Below are 21,268 nucleotides of genomic sequence, written 5' to 3'. Positions count from 1 at the left end.
GTGTGTGTGTGTTGCTAGGTCACAGCTCCATTTAAGGTTTTTCTTTTTAAGACGAGGATTTCAGGTGACAGATTGATGGGCAGTAAATATGGACTTAGCACTTCTCTCTCCTAGTCCTTCAATGATGTCTCGGAGAAACATTTTCAAAAACTTTAAATTGCATTCTTTTCATGTTTTTGTCATTTGCTGTTAGTCATTGTCTGTTGCTTTCTATGGCCTTATTACTCTCTATTTGGGTATAACAATACCGTGCCACAATATATCGCAGTGCAAAAAGGCATTAATATATATCGTGGATAGTGACAATATGTATTTATAGTTACATTTTGGATGAGAAAAAATTCGAGTTTACAGAGTTTCAGTGTCAGTACTACATTAAACTACTATATACAATGTTGAATATAATGTATAATAATTCAATGGGGGAATATTTGTGGGTCCTGATAATGCCAAATGTTTTATGTTACCAGTGAAAAGTGGCCTACATTATTTTAAATATATCTAGTCAGTGACAGAGTGCAAGCATATTCCTCTAAAACAATTCTGTATTTTCAGCTTCAGAATCATGAATATTTTTTTATTTTGGTGTCACTGTGCATTATTCACATTGTCCATTATTTGGTGTCACTATTGTCCTGTTCATGGGTTACCTGCACCAAGTCCAAGCCTATTCATTTACACCCACAATGTAACATCAAATTTAGCATTTTAATCAACAGTACAATTTTTGTTAACCTCTTACCATATGCCTTGGAGTATCGCAATAATATTGTATTATTAAATATGTATCGAATCGTGACATGAGGGTATCGTTAGACCCCTACTCTCTAACAATTTATTAATCTCATCAGACATACACACTCCCACTCACAATTCTCACTTGCTTTCGTCGGACACAGTACAAAGAAGCATAGTTTAGGCACTTAGGCGCTTTAGTTTAATTGTATTCATTTCCGAGCAAAGAGACTGCACTACACCCTCACTTTCTGTTTTTTCACCTCACTTTTTTAGTTCAGGCTGTTTCAGAAACCTAACCCAGGAAGACTGTGACCCCTCTCTGTTCTTCTTGCTCTTAGACAAGTAATCCAGCTTACTTTACTGTCCTATAAAACACAGCCAGAACAAGGAGGTGGATGTGTGAACGGCCAATCGGGCCTGCAGAGAACACATTTACGAGGGGCTCAGAGGGTTGTCAGCGCAGCCCAATCCATCTAAATGGAGCCAGCTTGTGCTCCGCAGCCCAAGGGAGACAGAACACGTAAGCTGCCCTCCATGTCAGGACGGTGCTCTCTGCTTGGCTCTCAACCTCATCAGAGCTGTAAAACATTTGTGTTGAGACCTGACAGTTCTGGTTTCTTAACAGGCTGCTTCACCCGACCTCTCAATCGTGCCAGGGCAGAGCAGAGATTTTCAGCAAAGCCACAAGCTTGTGCAACCTAACTTTTGATAATGCCAAGTTTATACAGTGCCAAAAAGTTCATTTTGGACTCCCTTGTACAGTAGTATGATGAGTAAACTGGAGAAAAAAAATAGACTTACATATATTTATATATTTTTTTACAAGATATAAAACAGTATTTTGCACTTTTTATTATAATTATTTTATTAAAAATTATTATTTAACTCACAAGATCATACCGTAGGGGCCTCTCTTCATCTCACAGTGAAACTTAACCAATCACAAAATTATAATGAGATATTGTACCCAAGCGGACACCTTCCGGTCTCTCTCTTGAAATCGACACGGAAGTGACTTAAACTGCAATTCATCGACTGGCCACTAGAGACAGGCTGCAAAAGAGAGTCAATCCCATAGACCCCCATGGGAATATGCCCAACTTTACAGAAGAAAAAAGTATGTTTACAATTCCGTTTTTGATGATGTTAACAGCAGAAGCCAATTTTTACTTGTGTTTGACACTTGTCAAGTGCTAATTTTGGACCCTGATCTGCGTGTAAGTGTTCAGCTGGATCATGGCATTACAGAAGGTTTTCCATGATTCATTCATGCATTCTTGAAATATGTTGTTGCGGTTGCGTCTTCTATTTGGCTTGTGGATTTTTTTGGGGGGGAGTGAAGGGCATGGAGAAAGAAAAGGAAGGTCTGGCTCAGACATGGGCACCCACATTAATGCCATGCCTCTGTCCCACATCCGCAGAGCCATGTGGAGGACATTTTGAGACCGTGTTCTGCAGCATGTCATGGTCTCAACAGAACTTCACAAGGATTGTTGACAAAAGCATAAGTGCTGGAGAATTATCGTCAGCCGCACCTGAAAATGCAGAGATCTGAATGCAGTCCACTTATGAGGTTGTGGGTTCAAGCAGAATGTAGCAGAACAGCAAGGTCCCTCCCTTCTGCAATTTTCGTAACTGAATATTCTTGCAGTGTTCCACATACAGTACATAATCGTGTGGTTCTTTTTGCTGTCGCTTTCTTCTAAGAAGAAGTTTGTGGGAACTGATGATTTCCTTTAGCTTTAAGTTGGAGGTGATCTGTTCAAAAGGAGAAAGCCAAGAAATATACACAGTTCCAAAACCTAGTAAACATCCTGTTGAAAGATCTACTGCCGCAAAATTAGCACTTCTCACATGAAGCGCATAACAGACTCAACTCACAATTGTTTTCAATAGAGTTTGGCATTAGCATGAGGCTAAGCTAACAACTCAAAATGGGGGGGGGGGGGTCATTAAAAACAGAATTGGATAAAACAAAGTCACATTTCTTCAACTATTTTATCAATACTTACAGTACCGCTATTTAATAAATTATAATAATTATAATAAACATTTATATCACTTTGTCCACCATTTTAGATTTTTTCTTTTTGCAAATTTTAGCTAATTCTGGTCAAAAGAAGGTACAGTATATTCGACCTCAGACTAATCATGTTGATAATCTTTTGGAGCCTTCACATCGAGGCTTATATGGGATTGTTGTCCCCATGCCATCATTAACTATTCTTACATCACTCCAAAAATAAACTGTATAGAATGATTGAATAAAAAACACTGATCGAATTCAGACACTGTGTGCGTCAGAAATGCTGCGGACACCATCTTCTTGCAGGACATGGGATTCAACGCTCACATGGGTATTCTCTATCCGTTGAGAGTACATTTTACATGTATGTTCTTATTGAGGTGCATTATGAATGGATGAATGAGTGCACTTCATAATGTCCACTATGGTTCCAGATACCACTCCAAATGGCTGTCCTCTGTAATAGTGCTCCATATAATGGTATTGGGGGTGATTTTGGATAAAAATTATTAAAACTATTAAAATAAAACTAAATTAACTAAAATTGTATATATATATATATATATATATATATATATATATATATATATATATATATATATATATTAGGGCTGCACAATTAACTGCAGTTAAACCGCACGCGATTTGGCAAAGGTTTATGCGCAGCTTGTCAGTGCAGCGACTGATCGGTAGTAAATGCTGCTCCATCTGAACACCAGAGGGCCAAATATGCCCCGCAGAAGTACGATAACACTATTGGGCATCATACTAATAAACAGAAGATTGAAATGTGTTGATTGATTAAACATGACTAATAAACACATGACCGCCTTATTCTCTGTAAGAAGCCACATCATCTCACAGAAGGATGCTCAACTGTCGTTATGAAGTGAGTTTGGAGTAAAAACATGTCTTTTGTTGGAGAAGAGGTTCATAAATGCTTCTCATGTTTGGAAAGATGTTTGACGCTGTTGCTTTTTCAAATGCATGTTATAATTGACTCAAACTCACAGTGCTTTCAGATGGAGCAGCGTTTACAGAGCCTACATCAATGACAAGCTGCGCATTAAAAAAAAAAACAATCGCAGCCTCTGCGATCTCAAAATCGCAATAAGCCAAATCAATTTAAGTGTGATGGAATACATGGAAATTGCGATTAATCGTGCAGCCCTATATATATATATATATATATATATATATATATATATATATATATATATATATATATATATATATATAAACCAATATAACCATAATTAGCTCTTTACTGTCGCTTTCAGTTGGAGGAACCAATGGTTTTTCTTTGATTTTAAGACAAAGTCAGTCTGTTCACACTGTGAACGCTGAGAAAGATTCACAGTGTCAAATGAGCCTGCTGTCCAGACATTATAAATCATAGCTTCCATAAACTGTGGCCACTAAAACGTCAATAATACCTCCCCTATCAGAGTGCAGTTGGGAAGAGGGTTGTGTAGGGGGGCTGCAAACTGAAACAGACTGTGCCCATCTGGATTCATTAACAAAGAGAAATAGATGGGGGGAAATGAGTTCCAAGGGAAAAGAAGCATTTCAAGACTGTATAATCACAATCAAGGAAAGCTTGAACATTTGAAAGAACAACATGTTTTTTCCTGTGGTCTAATAAAATTAAAACACAGGCAAGTCAGATGCCTCCATGGCCTCATTGCTGCCTCGCAATTACAGAGCCGTAAACTTGAAAAAGAACACGAGTGCCAGGCTGGAGGAAAGCAGGGCCAAACTCTGACTTGAATTATGATCACAGATTGTGACCATGTGAAGTGCCAGAGTGGAGGGAGACTTTTGAGACAGATGCCTGTAGCACAATTATAGATCTGCAAAATATAATAATAATTAAAAAAAAAGACTAAATGATGGGTAACACGAATTACTACAGTAGATGACTAATCTGCCTCAAGGATACCCTGAATAATTATGCTGGTTTACCCTGATTAAATTCTTAAAAGGGGTGTTTCTGTGAGAAAACAGTGAGTTTTGAGACACGTTTGTACAAGCTAAAACATCATACAGCCTCTTGAAAATGCAACGCTCATTGTGGAACCATCAAAAACTGTGGGGATGAATTAAACCTGATGATTTTAAACAAACTTAACCAGTCTCTTTAAAATGGAATCTGTGGGCCCTCAATGAGATGAAAAGGGGGTGCTAGTAGGTCCATGGAAAATAGTATAAAAAAAGTAGTCAAGTCACCTTTATTTAAATAGCGCTTTAACACAGATTGTTTCAAAGCAGCTTTGCAGTGATAACAGTAATGATTCAATAAGTGATGCAATGATGCAAACAGAGTTAATATTGGCTGTACAGCAGCTCTAAAAGTAAACAGTGTCATTGTTCAGCTAGTGTCAGTTCAGAGTTGATCCAGTTCAGCTTGTAAAGATCATCACTTATTCATCTATAAAGCAGTTCTGCACAAAAACATTGATGTCATTGTCCAGCTCAGTTCAGTTCTCATCCAATAGGGTCAGTGCAAGCCAGAGGCGACAGTGACAAGGAACCCAAACTCTATCAGGTGACAGAATTGAGAAAAAAAAAAAAAAAAACTTTGGGAGAAACCAGGCTCTGTCTGGGACCAGTTCTCCTCTGGCCAATGAACGAACACAGTGTCATTATGATTCAAGCTGCATCCCAAGTCAGAATTTAGATTGGGATCGGTAGCATTAAAATATTCAACCACTTTCAGTTGTGTTACAGACTGTAAAAAGAAATACATAAATAAATAAACCACTCAAAAGTTTGAGGTTTTTCTTCTTTTTGAAAGAAATATAGGGCCAGATTTACTAAACAGGGCAAATAAGCGTGATAGCCCATACATTTTTCATCTACAAGGGAAACTCCTACAAATGCATATGCAATAAGGTCAGCCAACTGTGTGTCCACGGCTTTTCAGCGCAGATTTTTCACTGTGTCTTTAGTTAATCCTGACAGAAGTGTTTTTTTTGTTTTTTTTTTATGCCAAAAGAGGGTTTGACTCAAGCTGTTAGTAAATCTGGCTCTAATACTGTTATTTAACAAGGACACATTAAATTGATCAAAAGACATTTTGATAATATTCCACATTGTTACTGATGTATTTTGATCAAATAACTTTAGCCTTGCTAAGAGACTTCTTAAAAAAAAAAAAATAGAAAACTCCCAAACTTGTATCACATCACATTTGGGGGTCCTTGGCATCAAAAAACGAAACAAAACAAAAAAAACAAACTGAAGTAATGAGCCATGCCTCAAACTTTGAGGTATTCACTTGACATAACTGTGGCCGTTGTTTGCAGGGACCAGCCGTTGCCCGATTGCATCAATTTGTCTTTCAGTCCTCCAACTTCCCCAACTTTGAAACCGGCCCCCAGTGGAGAGCAAACTCGATTAGGTCCACAGGAACCAGTTCACAGGATGCAAATTGTTGAATGAAAATGTCAGCTGAACTTCCTGTGACCTTATGGCTTTATGTGCTTGTAATACAGAGTGGAAACAGCTAATCTGCTTTTTTCGATTTTGTGTGTTCCTCTCCCTCTCTATCCGCAGCTCCATCTGCAGTGACTGTCATCAGGAAGGACCGAACATCAAGAAACAGCATCTCACTTTCTTGGATGGAGCCAGAGAGACCCAATGGGATCATTTTGGACTATGAGGTCAAATACTATGAGAAGGTGGGGGCCGTTTAATTTTGACTCGCTGTGGGCACTCACTGCATTAACGTTTTAATTTGAAGTCATCAAGTTCCTTTATTTGGCCTCATTAGGAAACTTGGTCAAGAGTGCACATCCATATACCTGGGAGCATTTCAAGTCATTAGTGAATGTGGTTTAATTTGATTGTTTGAGGTGAAATAGATTCTGTCTGCTCTGCTGAGAGACGTTTGCCTGAAATTATTTTTTTAACCAGGTACTAATGTTCTCAAAATATATGTCTGTTGGACAGACCCTTCAGCCACCTGAACAGAATCACCCACCTGTTCACTATTCACTATGAAACTCTATTAGAACTCTATAAACCAGTGGTGAGTGGGCCTCAATGAAATAGGGTGGACCTCTCGAATTACAGAATTTTACAATACATTGGATAAAAGTAATTTGACAATTAAGATTAGTTGAATCTGATTTATTGTCAACCAACAGTTTCATGAAAACAACAATATCAATTCATAAATAAAATGACCAATGAACCGAATAAGAACAGTAAACAAAGATAAATGATTATGGTGGAGCGTATGAAAGGCTGGGCAGGACTTGAGACTAGCGTGGAATTGTATTACTCAAACCACTGCCTTCTGCTGCTTCTGATGGCTTTTAGAGGGAAAAGCTGGCCATAACTTCTGGTCTAGGATCAGTTTTCTCTTTAAAGGGATACTTCAGGATTTAGCATTAAGCTTTGTATTAGTAGAAAACCTGTAGTATTTTCGAATTACCGTGCTTTCCACCCTCATATCCCCCTGAGACAAGAGATTTATGTATTTTTTGCCTGGAAAAATCGTCATTTTGCGTCATCGGAGGATTTTTTGGCCAGAGGCTAAAGACTACAGCCAGTAGTAGGGGCTGTCCCGCATGTTTTCAACCCGCCCATAGGAGGTGGGATCTCACTCACAGAATGTACACAGCCGTCTTTCTTTGGAAGCTAAGCTAGCAGGCTCTTGTTCTGTGGAGAAAGCTGAGTAGTAGGGGTTACCATCCTCTTTTTCCCGGACATGTCCGGCCGTCGAGATCGTCCAAAATGTCCGGGATTCGGCTTTTGCTTTCTGCAGTCGCCATTCATTGTTTACATGCACACCTTTTGTTTCAATCTAACTGAATTCATTCCGATTGGTGAATCAGAATGTAGTGTTTACATGAACGCTAAAAAAGTGATCGGTTGATGTGCGTTTTAACATTGCTAAGAAAATTCCCGCTCCTCCGTGAGAGATACGAGACCGGAGCGTCTCAGAAATGACGCCACCAGCCTCGCGCCGTTCTCCCGCGGCCGTCAGCCTCGTCCTGCTCGCCACAGTAAACATGATGAATGGCAACTGTAGAATGCAAAAGCCGAATCCCGGACATTTTGGGCGATCTCGAAATCCCGGGCAAACTCGTCACGGAGTCTCACTAGTAGCCTAGCCTTGTTGTTTTCAACTGCGCTCTCTTACCGGTAGGCGTGGCTTGGGAGTGGCCTCGTAGGGCAGCGAAGCAAGTGCATTCTGGGAGTTGTTGTCTTTCATCCACATAAGCCAAAAATACATTTTCTGGATTTTCTCAGTCTAGAAAGCTCCAAATTCAAAAATAATTTCACATTTCTTATACATAAATGACTTATTTTAAATACACATTCATCTTTCCAGAGGTGAAGTACCCCTTTAATAATAGCATATTGGTGATTTCGCAAGCGATCCCCTGCATTTCTGTGTTTGCATTCTGAAAAGCGTCGAATGTTTCTATTTACAGCATGTTTTGCAATTTAGCCAATCACAGACATGTACATTGTTTTTCATGCTTGACCAGCGGCCACATACAGGCTCCAAAGTTTCGGAAGTGACATCCGATAAATTCATGTATTTAAGCGATTATTATTGTCATGTGCGCGTGTTTTTTTTTTTTTTTTTTTTGTGTCTCATTTGATTTGGTGGACCATCTGTAAATTTGAGTGGATCCAGTGCCACCCTGGCCTTTATGTAGCCTCGCCGCTGCTATATAAACATAATGTATAATATTCAACACAGGCTCATTGGAAAAAAAACGTACATGTGGCAACATTTTTGCAAAACGCAAAATACGTACCAATACGGACATATCACTGCAGTTTCCAACAGAAATTAACACTAGAAGCAGTAAAACATCAAGCACTTTTAATTGTTTTCACACACAATTATGATTACAGGGGCAGATTATGGATTAATAAAGACTTGTTTTCACACGGCTCCTCACACGATTAAATTACATCCTCAAAACACTTTTTACCATAGTGCATGATTTGTAAACAAATATATTCTGGAGTTTTCATCACTTAACCAGCTCCATATGTTCGGTTTTACTGATGAACTAAGCTTTCTCAGTAACTCAGCTGGTACAGAATTGTACTTGTGATGCGAAGAGCTCGGGTATGAATCCCATGAAAGATGAGTTCAGCAAAAGAGTTCAAAGACAAGAGTTTAAAAACAAGCTAAAATGCCATGGTTACGATTACGTTTTTATGTCACATTTGCTTTTGTTAACACTATCGGGTAGGTTTAGGGTTTAGTGTAAGGTGTATGTTATTCTAAAATGGAGCATTAATCTTTTAGCGCCACTCATTTCAACTGTGGTGATATGTACAAACTCCAACGTAATAAAACATTGCCATATTCACGTTCATCTGTTCCAGAAAAAAACTAAACACGCTTTTAGCGTTTGGCAAAAATGTTGCCACAGGTAAGTTTGAATAGACTAATATATATTCTGTATTAAAATATCACAAAAATACTTACAAATTGTTATACCAAAACTAAAACACAGAAATTAAATTATTTACAATATAGCTGTTTTAATTATATCAATAATAATAATAATTAATATTATTATGGTTGTTGTTAATAATAATAATAACATTAAATATACATATATAAAAATATGCAAAATAATAATAATAATAATAATAATAAAACAAGTCTAGAGCCAGTCAACTTGAATCATGCAGTCTACAAATTTTATTATTTAAACAGTAGACAAATTATTCTAATTATATAAATCATAATAATAACGCTTGGCATCTGTGAGCTTACAATGAATCAGCATTAATCAGCATTGTGCAATTAATCAGCATTGTGCTAAGCCTCAACATTCAAAATGGATCATTATTTTTATTTATTTTTTAATTTGTTATTTATCTACTTAGTTTTGTTTCGAGAACTCTATATCCTATCTGAGTCTGCCTTCTGCACCAATTTTCTTTCAGTCTGTGTGGGAAGTGCACAGGCAGTTTTAGAGGAAGCATTGCTTAGTACTCACTGACCAGGTCAGTTCATTTTAAGCCTGCTTAACAATCTGTGAAAGGGCCAGATGATCTCGGCTTTGGTCTTGTAACACTGGAGACACTGATCTAAACACCACCTGCCCATTAAAGCCCTTGTGGGCTACAAGCCCCTGCTTGCCCATCTTAAAAAAAAAAAAAAAAGCCTTAACACAACCTCTCCTCTCCTGTCACAACCCACTCCGGTCGGCCCTTCCGCTGGTTTCCTACAGATGCCATATGATTAATGAGCCGTAGTCTTGATTGAGGGTTAGTTTTGTTGTAGCGCTGCTCTTTTAGGGTCAGTTTTCAGAGGACTCTTTCATGCTGTCAGATCTTGTGATGTCTTCTGCTCCTAGGTGAAGTGGGTAACGTCTCCTTCGCTATAAAGAAAGCGCGACTCTGGGTTTGGAACTTAACTGGGCCCTGACTTTGTGGGAGACTCCTATCCCGAACTGGCAGGGGATCTGAGGGTGTGAAAGAAAGCCCTAGAACAGTCTCCAATGGCAACCATCCAGAATTCCTCCCGCAGAAAAAACATTCCGTTAGCTTTGTGGATAAATGGCTTGACTGTATGACCACACAGAGACGCACATAGTGAAATTGTAGACAGGATTTGGTGGTCTCCAAGACATGGTTCATCTTCATCATGACAAAAAGGTCTAACAAGTTCAAAATTGAAAGCTCATGCCAATACTGTAGACAAGCATTCAGCTCATTTCAGTCTGTGCTTTCCACTCTCCAAATACTTGGGCTGAGTGATATAGCAAAAAGAGAAATTATATCTAGATATTTATCAACCTTCTGACAATTTATAATACATCTTTTGAGATTTATGTATTTACTTTGAGGTGGCTGATTTCAGATGAATTTCAATATATGTTTTCAACCCAACAGTCACTGTGGCCAAATTATAACACAGTTAAAATAAATTTTGAAAAGATGCATTTTTAAGATTGAATGTTTAATTATTTATTTTAAATGTTATGTGTTGACACAAGTTTATTGAATAGATACAGTTTAAACTGATTCATGCAAACACATGCTTTTTGTTAAACTCAATGACCCTTAAATGAAACTTAAAAATGTATATAATAGTTGCTTCATTTTATATTCTGGCAAAATGAGGACTACTCTTCAAAAGTTTGGGGATGGTAAGATTTTTAAATGTTTTTAAAAGTCTCTTATGCTCACCAAGGCTGCTTATATTAAATAAAAAATACAGGAAAAACAGTAATATTGTCACAATTTATAATAAGCTGTTTTCTATTTTAATATATTTAAAAAATGTATTCCTGTGAAGGCAAAAAGCTGATTTTTCAGCAGCAATTACTAACCATTGTCACATGATCCTTCAGAAGTCATTCTAATATGCTGAAACATTTCTTGTTGTTATTATTATTATTATTTTATTTATTTTTTTGTGGAAACCGTGATCAACATTCAAATGATCAGCATTAATTTGAAATAAAATAGTTTTTATTACAATATAAAAATATTTACTGTTACTTCTGATTTAATGTGTCCTTACTTTTTTTAATCTCACTGACTTAAACTTTTGAACGATACTATATTGTGAATATTCAACATATCCCCCAGTCATAATGAAAGAATATCTTACAGTAAGCATTATCTGTTAAGATATTTTGACAGGGCTCTCAGAGTTAACTGTGGATTTATTTCCAAACAGGGAATATTATTGCGGCCTTAGATTTATCGAATGAACATAAGCACTGAAGAAAATACAAGCGTTATGTAACCTAAGCTTCTGCAGAATGAGCTAATAAGTTAGCCATAGAAACAGTTTGAATTGTTTCAAGAAAGTTAGGCCTGCATGTTTCAAGTGGAAACTTTATGAGTTGACCTTTTGAGGATAGCAGCTCAACTCTCTTGAGCCGAGTTACACACTCAGAATGTGTTCATCATTTACATTAAATCCAAATATGCTGATATTGGTTTTCCATCTGCTGGTGAAAAAGGAGTGTTTGTTAGATACATTGGACCTTGCTTCCTTGTGAGGACCTTTGTGATGTGTCTTTCTGTGAGATCAGTGAGGCCCAAATCTGGCTGTGGAAATGCGTTCGCTTGGCCCTAATCCCCTTATTTGCAAGCAAAAGGCAGCTCATCGTGGGCTATTTTCCCCGTCTGGCACAGGTATACTCGGGGGCTCCTGAAATCCTCCATGTCTCATTTGACCCTGGGTGGCACAGTGTTCCCCGTTCACAATAAAATCTAGTCCTTCTCTCCATTGATTCCTGTTAATTACACAACCTTGTGAGGCATTGCTTCATCAGGCATAGCTGGAGTCGCCCAAATCCTACACAACTGGTGCTGCCATGTGGAAAAGCCAGGGACACCCTCTGTAAGACCCTTGGTGCCCCTTGATCTAGGCTGGCAGAGGATAACAAGCCACCTTCACCCTCACAAAACACACACTGAGAAGGAAAGGGGGCCCCAAATCTTCTTACCGGATTCACTGACGCACTGGCCGCAGACTTGAACATATAAACCTCATAAAAGAGAGCCAGATTCGCTAAGTGACTTTTCAAAGAAAAATGTGGCATCAACGGGCAGAGTTCAAAAACACCATGATGTTTACACTGCATAATGTTGTATAGCACAAAATCAAACAAACTGCGCTTAATGGATTCTCAAAAAGGCATCGGGATGCATGGTAACCGGAGTGATGCAGCTCCTGTGAGAAAGCAAGAGGTCCAATCCGGAGGTCCAAGAGGTCCATGTTGCTTCACTTAAAATAAATCTCTTTTTGATTATATGCCAGAGGGGAAATACTCTGCTCTGTGTGTATATATCAAACTAACAAAGCTATGAAAGAGGAAAGAGCCTTACAATTCAAGCATCTCTAAATACTTGAGCGCTCTGGCTCATGTTTCCCTGACGTTACAGCATCCCGGTCGCTCTCGTCTTTTTGGCAACACTCACGAATCTGCGTTTTCAATGTTCTTCAATGCAAGTGAAACATTTATGAATTTTTTTTTTTTTTTTTTGTCCGTTTATCGTATTGATCTCACAGTGTATTTGAGAATGTTTATTTCTCGTCAAACTTAGATGGAAGGAGTGCTTTGGAAAAGCCATTTCATATTTACAGAATTTCTTCTTTAGAGGAGAGCAAGGCTGTAAGCCCAGATTGCAATATTTAGACTGTCAAAGTAGAACATGACAAGCATATTAAATTCCACCAATAGCGCACTTGCCGAAAAGTAACAATTGCACGCCTTGTCAAACCCCAGAGCTGGGAGGTGGCTGATGCGGACCTAGGACATATGGTAAGAATATATTTTTTGCAGCGAAAATTTAGACACACCTGTATATGATTTCCAGCTGATCACATGATGTCGTGAGCAGTGAACGGTGACACCCTGTGAAAAGATTTATGACTCGAACAGAGACGCATACAATATGACACAAGGTATTGGTTTCGTCTTCCGTGGCAGAGTGAATTTATATTCGAGGCCTCCTCAAACCATAAAACCTGATGCGCTCCATTTGTGGCTTTGCATTCAAAGTCCAAAGATTTGAAATGGTTTCTGTGCTGCGTTCGGGAAAGAAGTGGGAATGATTGTCGTCAGATCCAGATCAAATGTGATGTTTGCATTAGTCACTGGGTTTCCACTAGAGTCCCTCTACATCATATGGATGTTTCTTTCCATCATGGGTTGTGTCAGTAGACGTCCTACCGCATTTATAAAACTGCTAGATATACAGATGAAATCACTTTTTACAAACAAATGTCCTCTGGTGACACTTACAGGCTCTTCGGGGACCCCAGAAAAGAGCTGTTTTGGATTAGTTCTTCATTCAAAAAGAGCTGTGAGAGGAGCCGAAATACCGCGAAATATTGCTTCTGTGGCTGTATTATACAAACTTTCTATCTTAATTCTTGACTTAAGATTTTAAAAGTTCTATTTCTATCCTGAAATTGCCATGGTTGCTAAACAGATGTTTCTGTAATATCAACATTATCACATCGCAAAACTTCCAAAGCTCAGCCGCACTGACAGATGTAAAGTCCAAGTATAAGACCATCTATGATCTAACTCCACCATCACTGCATGTACTGGCTCTTTGTGAAAAGACAAGTGCATGAAAACCATGCAATCCTGATAAAATATGGCTTTTCATTTGTTTTGAATGTTCTAAGTAGCATGTTCAAACTAAACCAGCGGTCTGGTTTTGATTTGTATAAGTCTGGTCAACGTCAAATATTATTACTTATGTGGTGAAATGTGTATTTAAGCCGTTAGGATGCATATTGTGCGTGCATATTTGTTTCTTTTATTTTTTGCTTATTATATTTAGAAATGTTAAATACATTTGAGGTCATGATTTCAACATTTTAGCCAAATTATTTGAGTGACTTGGTCTGTTGTTATTTTTTTAATAATACTATATTATTACTATGTAATAATCTACATATAATTTTACATTGTATATTTATTATATAGTTTATTTATTATAAAATTATTTATTTGACAACATTCTATTAACATTAATCATAATTTCTCAATATCAAAACACTTAATTTCTATGGGTTGTTGTCTCTTATTTTCACCAAGGCTGCATTTATTTGATCAAAATAGTTATTATATATTATAATATTGTGAAATAATATTAGAATTTAAAACAGATGTTTTCTGTTGTAATATACTTTTATTAAAATGTAAATTTAGATGCATCATTTATCTCACATGATCCTTCGGGAATCATTCTAATATACCTGCTCCAGAAACATTTCTTATTATTATCAGTGTTCAAAATATTTGGGCTGCTTAATATTTTTTTTTTATCTTTTATAACGATGCAAAAATCTTTAATGTCACTTTTGATCAATTGGTAGTGTAATCCATTTTACATCTGTTTTAGCATTTTAAAAGCCTTGTTTCTTGTCTATTTGCTCACATAGTTATAAATGTGGCTATTATTGCTGTTTTATTGGTTTCTGATTAGTGGATAAGCAGAGGATATTCAAAGAAATCCAGTGTATGTAACTGTACACTACATCTCTCATCTATAGTGACGTCTGACAATTATGGTCCATACCTTGGCGCATCAAGAATCCTATTAGCATGTGTAGTCTAGACATGAAACCCAATAGAGCTTGATCTGTTACATGTTTACCGACCCTCGAAAAGATGCTCTCAAATCTCATTTGCCATTAATTACTTCAGCGTGGGGAAATTCAATATCTACAGTGTGGACAAGTGAGCTATTCTTAGAGGTCAACGATAGAGCAAAACACAAATGAACTTTTGAAGTTTTGCCACAACACTAGCTATGGCTGAAGACTGTTAAGTTACATGGATGAATGTGCTGGATAATGCCGGCAAATGAGTGATCTTTCTGTTTGTGGGATGTTTTCCCCCTTTTTCTGGACTCCTACAATAAACAACTGAAACCTCCGCTCTTTCTCATTCCACTCCTGCCTCTTTTTCCAGTCAGAGAAACATCTGGAAACAATGGTTTGAAAGCAAAGACGCCCCATAAATCAGTTGGGTTTTTTTGCTTGTAGAGAGGATCAACGTACCACAGAAATCTTTAGGAAAGCCATAAAAATGTGAACCGAAGGTGGCAGTATATTAAGATGAGCTGGCACTGTCCCAGTTAGCCTTAGATGCTCCCGATGGGCATGCATTTTCTCGTCCAGAAACGTCCCTTTCCTGTCCGCTCGTATGGTCAGATGGTCTTTGGTATGTCTCTAATGAGATATGATTTACTTCAAATGCTCATTATTACTGTTTAAGACAAGGCTCTGCGTAAGTGGCCTTGAGTTGCTCTTAAGTCCCTTTAAGGCAAGTCAATCCATATAAGTAACAGTCCCAGGCAGCTGTTTTCAGTGTAGGTGGTAAACATGCATCTACTAGAATAGGAAAATATTTTTATATAAAAAATTCTTAAAGTGTAAGTTGCAGGTTAACCACCACAACCAATTAATGTGTAAATTAAGTGCTCAATATGTATATATGTAAACATTTCTATCTTAAAATGCGTTAAAATAACATTTATTAGGGTTTTTTCAAAGGTAGCGCGTTTTTACAGCAACTGGGTGATGACGTCATAGAAGGAAGTTGCAGCCATACTCTGCTAGACTCCAACTGTTGTGTTTGTGGCTTGATTATGGAGAACGACTGGGAGACTGAGGAGGTGGGAAACTAGTGTTGTCAAAATACCGGTACTATACTGAAAATGTGACGTTACCAGCATTTCTGTAGCACCGGGTATATTCGGTAACCAGTAATAGCTGCGTTCAGTCGCTTCCATGTTTATCTAAGCACGGGGCTCCAGACTAACTTTTAGTACTATGAGCACTGTAGCCGATATATACACCACGAGTGTCTGTGTATATTAAACTACAGAAATACTATTTAAATATTAACATTGCATGTTCTGTTTGTCTCTGTGTGAATGAATGGCGCAGACGCGCGGTGTCATTTACCTCACACTCACACACACACACACTGAAGCACGAGTGATGCGCGCGCTGTTTTCAGTCTAGCTGCTGCCACTCACGATATGATGACATGATGAAATTCATCTCCAGAACCACTTTTAGTCATTTTACCGTTTCATTTGAGAAAAACTATCGTCATATCATAGCTACACACACAGAAACTCAAAGGTCTTCGCGGCAACCCGTCAAAATAAAAGTTCGGTTTAACTTTGCGTGCATGCTGCCTGAACCTGTTTGTTTTGCGAATAGCTTACTCTCATTTCAGGCAGGATCACGGTCCTCTTGAAGCCAGCACACACAATTATGTTTACAATTGAGTTATTTCAATATAACTGCTAGCCTACTTGCCATTAGACTACAGTAACTCTAGGCTTGGAGTTCCTCTTATGACGTCACGCCCAGCCTAGTGGAAGGGAGAGGGAGTGCTTAAAACCACTAAAAAGTACCAACTTTTCATATTATATTCAGCATTTTGGTATGAAAAACATACAAAACAGTGGTGGGCGGTTCTTATCTTTATGTTTATTGCATTTTCTTCGTGAAAATTTTTACCTGCAACTTACACTTTAAGCTTCACTCAAAATTAAATTATGCCCACTTAATCAATTCAAATCCCGTTGGATAAAAACTAGTCCCGGCCCACATTTTCTTATTAAATATTTTTTTTATGAAATACTTTTATTCAGCAAGACATTGATAAAGTTATAAAAGTTTTCTATTTAAAATGAATGCTGTTCTTTTAAACTTTCTGTTCATGAAATAATCCTAAAAAGAATGTATCATGGTTTTCACAAACAAAATATTAAGCAGCACAACATTAAAAATAAAATAAATGTCTAAATCAACATTTTAGAATATATTTTGAATGAGCATGTGACTGACTGGAGTAATTGTTGCTGAAATTTCAGCTTTATATATTACATTTTAAAAGATATTAAAATCGAAAACAGTTATTTTAAATTGCAATTATATTTCACAATATTACTATTTTTACTGTAAACTAAAGACAATTGAGTTATGATCTCTTCAAATTGTTCACTCAGAAATTGGTAGTAATTTTCAGAAAGCAACGGCAAGTAACACATTGGATTTTTAAGTAGAATGACTGAAATAGTATTGTTTTCTTGCTAAATATACTCAATAATCTTTTTTTTTTTTTTTCCTTTTTCATTTAATTTACAATTTCAAAAAACAAACAAACAAAAAAATGTTTTTACAGTGTATTTTTGATCAAACAAATACAGCCTTGGTGAGCATAGAGGCTTCTATCAAAAACATTAAAAACCCTTACCGACCTCAAACATCTGACCAGTGGTGTATATGGGATTAAGCACTTCAAGTTGATATTATACATTGTAATAACCAAGAATATCATAAAAGGTACATTTGAGTCACCATTAACCTCATTCATCTAGCATTGTTATTGAAGGCAAAAGATGCTCAGATGTTTATGCTATGCTGAAACTAATATATCTCCTTCCTGTTTTCCTCTTGGTTTATTTCCTACAGCAGGAACAAGAAACCAGTTACACCATCCTGAGGTCAAAGGGCACAAATGTCACACTGAACGGCCTAAAACCCGACACCACGTACCTGCTGCAGATTAGAGCGCGCACCGCTGCCGGTTACGGCGGGACCAGTCGCAAGTTTGAGTTTGAGACCAGCCCAGACTGTAAGCATTTACTTACTTCCTATCATACTGTTCTCTATTTACTGTCACATTCCCCCAGTCACCACCGCCGGATCTATTCAATCCATTCACAGCTGTGCAAGAACAATATAGACAATAGTCACAATTCTCTTGGTTTCTCATCTCACACACTGTCTAGCAAGTCATTCACACAGTAAACCACTTGGTTAAAACAACACATGCTGCATCTTTTGTCCCGTGATGGCTGGCAGCTGTTGTCTGAAACACTATTAAACACTTGTAAACCCTATATTGTAGAGCAGCATTGCTGAAGGCCTTTTTATCTAATGAAACATTTATAGGAAATCAATGCACACTCATGTAATGAAATGATACTGTGAGTGGCTCTCCACAGGTTTCTGGGCATGATCAGAGATCTATAGGCGCCTCTACACATATAGCTGGTGCGAAATATACACCGTGGCACAACTGAGATCATAACTCATGCAGAAAAGGTCTGAATGTGGAATTATGTGTCTCAGTCACTAGATATTCCATAATGAAAGAGATAAATGTGTATATTTTGTGTTAAATATTCATTAGCTGAAAAGGGGTAGCATCATAAATGTTAAATGATTGGTAGAAGTTTATTTCTCAACATTGATTTATTAATTAATCTGATAACTCAATTATTGAGTACTGGGGAAAAAAGCTACAGATCTAAAAAGGAACAAGGTTCCTTTCCCTAGGACCAATTTTGGATTAATTTGTTCAGTATGTTCAGAGGTATTGATTTACATCAGCATGCAACCTCCTGCTGCTTCCATTCTCTCACAAAATGATTTTTTCTTTGTCATCACTCAATAGGTATCAACACCATCCAAAAAAAAAAAAAAAAAAAAAAATCTGTGCTCTCATGTCACTTTTATGATAAATTTTTAAAATCTTGCATTCAACTTTGTTTAAGGATGGATTCAGAATACAGGATTGTTTCAAACTTACTGTCATCTCCTGAAGGAAAACAGACGGTGTTTATGGAGCTGACCAAATAACTGTATTTTTCACATGACACATGTATTTAAATGCAGACACAGTTTTGTTTTTCTGTTGTTTTACTGTAGCTACATCTACTTCAAATGTGGAAAATTACCTAAAAATTGCACACAAAAATATGCACACAATTGCTTAAAATTTAAATTCACTAAAAAAAATCACCAGAGCCTGTGTGACCCTGTTAAACTTTTAAAAAGAGTAAATACAGAAATAATATACTTAAAAAAAAAAACATACTTAAGTACGTACTGAATGAAATGGTTTTGGACACTTAATTGCTTGTTAATGACAATTAAATGAAAAAAGTTTAATATGCTAGTTAAAATTTAGTACATCTTTATATGTAATTTCATAATTACTTTTATTGTTGTTGAAATATGGTTAAAGTGTATTGCTGAATGTTCTGGTGTGTGTTTCCCAAAAGCATTGTTAGTTCTGTCATTATCAGCATCGTTCAACGAGTAAGTGTTTCCAGAAAACATAGTTCTAACGAACATTCACAAACAGCATCGCAAAGTTGTGTGGTTGGAACGACAGCTCTTGACCTGTGGTTAGAAGCAGAGTTTCTTATTTGCATGACATGTGGAAACAATAAATCCTTATCTTGAGCAAAATAAGCAAGCTGACATTCAGTACAATTTATATCTTTTATTTAGAATAAGTGTAAAAAAAGTGTACATAATTGTTACAAATTGTTACAAAAAAACATGAAAGTATACTCTCTTTAAGTATACACTTAAGTGGCCTTTTATTTCATTAAGATTGTATTATCTGCATGTGCAGTTTTTAAAAAATATACTTTTAAGATTTGAAATACCGTACAAGTGCACATTCTATACAATTAAGCTCACTTATGTTCCCACAAGCGTATATAGACTATCTTTTTGATTCTTGTTATATTTCAGTATGAAGTATTCAATTATGATCTGAGGACAGGGGGTTTAAGGGGTTAGTGGCAGATAATGTCATTATTTTGATCAAATAAAGAAAAACAATCTAATTAAATGTTACATTTGTGTTAATTGACCTTGAGCAGCAAAGAAAGCCCTTGAAAAGCTACATAATCTGTCTAATGTGTACATAAAAATCTTCCTTTCTCTCTCTCTCTTTCTCCCCCAGCCTTTTCCATCTCCAGTGAGAACAGTCAGGTAGTGCTGATCGCTATCTCCTCCGCTGTGGCCATCATCCTCCTCACTGTAGTGCTCTACATTGTGATTAGCAGGTCTGTCTGTCACTCAAACCACAGTCACGCAGGGCTTTAAGTGTGCCCATCTTGAAGCTGTCACTTTGCTGTCTCAAGTCTCTCCCCAGGACCCTTGATCCCCCCCCCCCCCCCCTTCAGATATGAAGTATGAAAATGTATGCCCCTTCATTTCTGCTGCCTATAAATAGTTGACGATTCACTTGGCAGAAGCTTTGTTTTTTTTTTCCCCTGCCCCTGCTTTGCCGAATGTAACGGGCACCCTGAGAGTCAAGTGTCATGTCATGAGGGGCTGATTTTGGCAGACTGCACTGCACTGAATCTATGGCTTATTATAAGACCCCAGAACACTGTCATGCCTCATAGCAAAGCAAAACAGTCAAGTTGTTCCTGGCTCTGACTTTTGTCTGTTCAGGTTTTAGTTTCTTTGTACATCGTTTAGAGAAGAAAAATGTTCCAATTAAAGCTGTTAAGAATAATTAACGCTTTTCATCACTTTAATTGACAGGTTGTGTAGATACAGCAAGTCCAAACATCCAGATGAAAAGAGGCTGCCCTTTGGCAACGGCCACTGTGAGTATATATATATCTTATAGACTATATCTATTCTTCAGTCTTGCAAGTATACAGGATCTTTCCAGGCATTTAATACCCATTCCTTAAAAATATAGTAAAAATAAAAACAAAGTTTTGCTGTGGTATTTATTTTTAAATGTCAGACAGCCCACAAAAACCCAGTAACGACTAAGTAATATCCTTTGCTCCCGAGTTACAGCAAGCCAATTGTCCATATGCTACCATTTTTCACACTGGCAGAGGTATCAGGAAGGAAATTTAATGGAGGCCCACACTATTTCTCTTAGATTAACCTGCATGAGCTGCCCTGTAGGACTATAGCTTAGGTAACTGATTAGGTCATCCATAATAGACCTATCCATCTTGAAACCCAGCAAATTACGTTTCTTGACAACCTTAGCTTCCTATCCTTTAGATTCAAATCAACAACCTCTGTAACGGAATATGATATTTTTTCCACTGGACCTCCCAAGCACAAGCATCAGTATTTTTACAGTGCAAAGTTAGGGTTTTTTCTAACATCCTAACCCAAAATACAAACAAAATGTTGAAGATAGTTGCAGTCTTAAAGTCACCATAATCTCATAG

At 37.2% G+C, this 21,268-nt stretch overlaps 1 protein-coding gene across 1 annotated transcript in view; it reads left to right on the top strand.

Moving 5' to 3' along the window:
• epha3 (eph receptor A3) overlaps nucleotides 1–21,268 on the top strand; it is a 130,472-nt gene that overhangs the window by 72,368 nt on the left and 36,836 nt on the right. The window contains exons 6-9 of the mRNA XM_079881675.1: nucleotides 6,323–6,447; nucleotides 17,730–17,892; nucleotides 20,023–20,125; nucleotides 20,613–20,677. Coding sequence (XP_079737801.1) covers nucleotides 6,323–6,447; nucleotides 17,730–17,892; nucleotides 20,023–20,125; nucleotides 20,613–20,677 — 456 coding nt within the window. The remainder of the gene's footprint in view (nucleotides 1–6,322; nucleotides 6,448–17,729; nucleotides 17,893–20,022; nucleotides 20,126–20,612; nucleotides 20,678–21,268) is intronic.

This window comes from Squalius cephalus (genome assembly GCF_949319135.1).
Source record: "Squalius cephalus genome assembly, chromosome: 9".
Lineage (NCBI taxonomy): Eukaryota > Metazoa > Chordata > Actinopteri > Cypriniformes > Leuciscidae > Squalius > Squalius cephalus.
The sequence above is the reverse complement of the archived record's forward strand: the minus strand, read 5'-3'. Positions and strand labels throughout refer to the sequence as shown.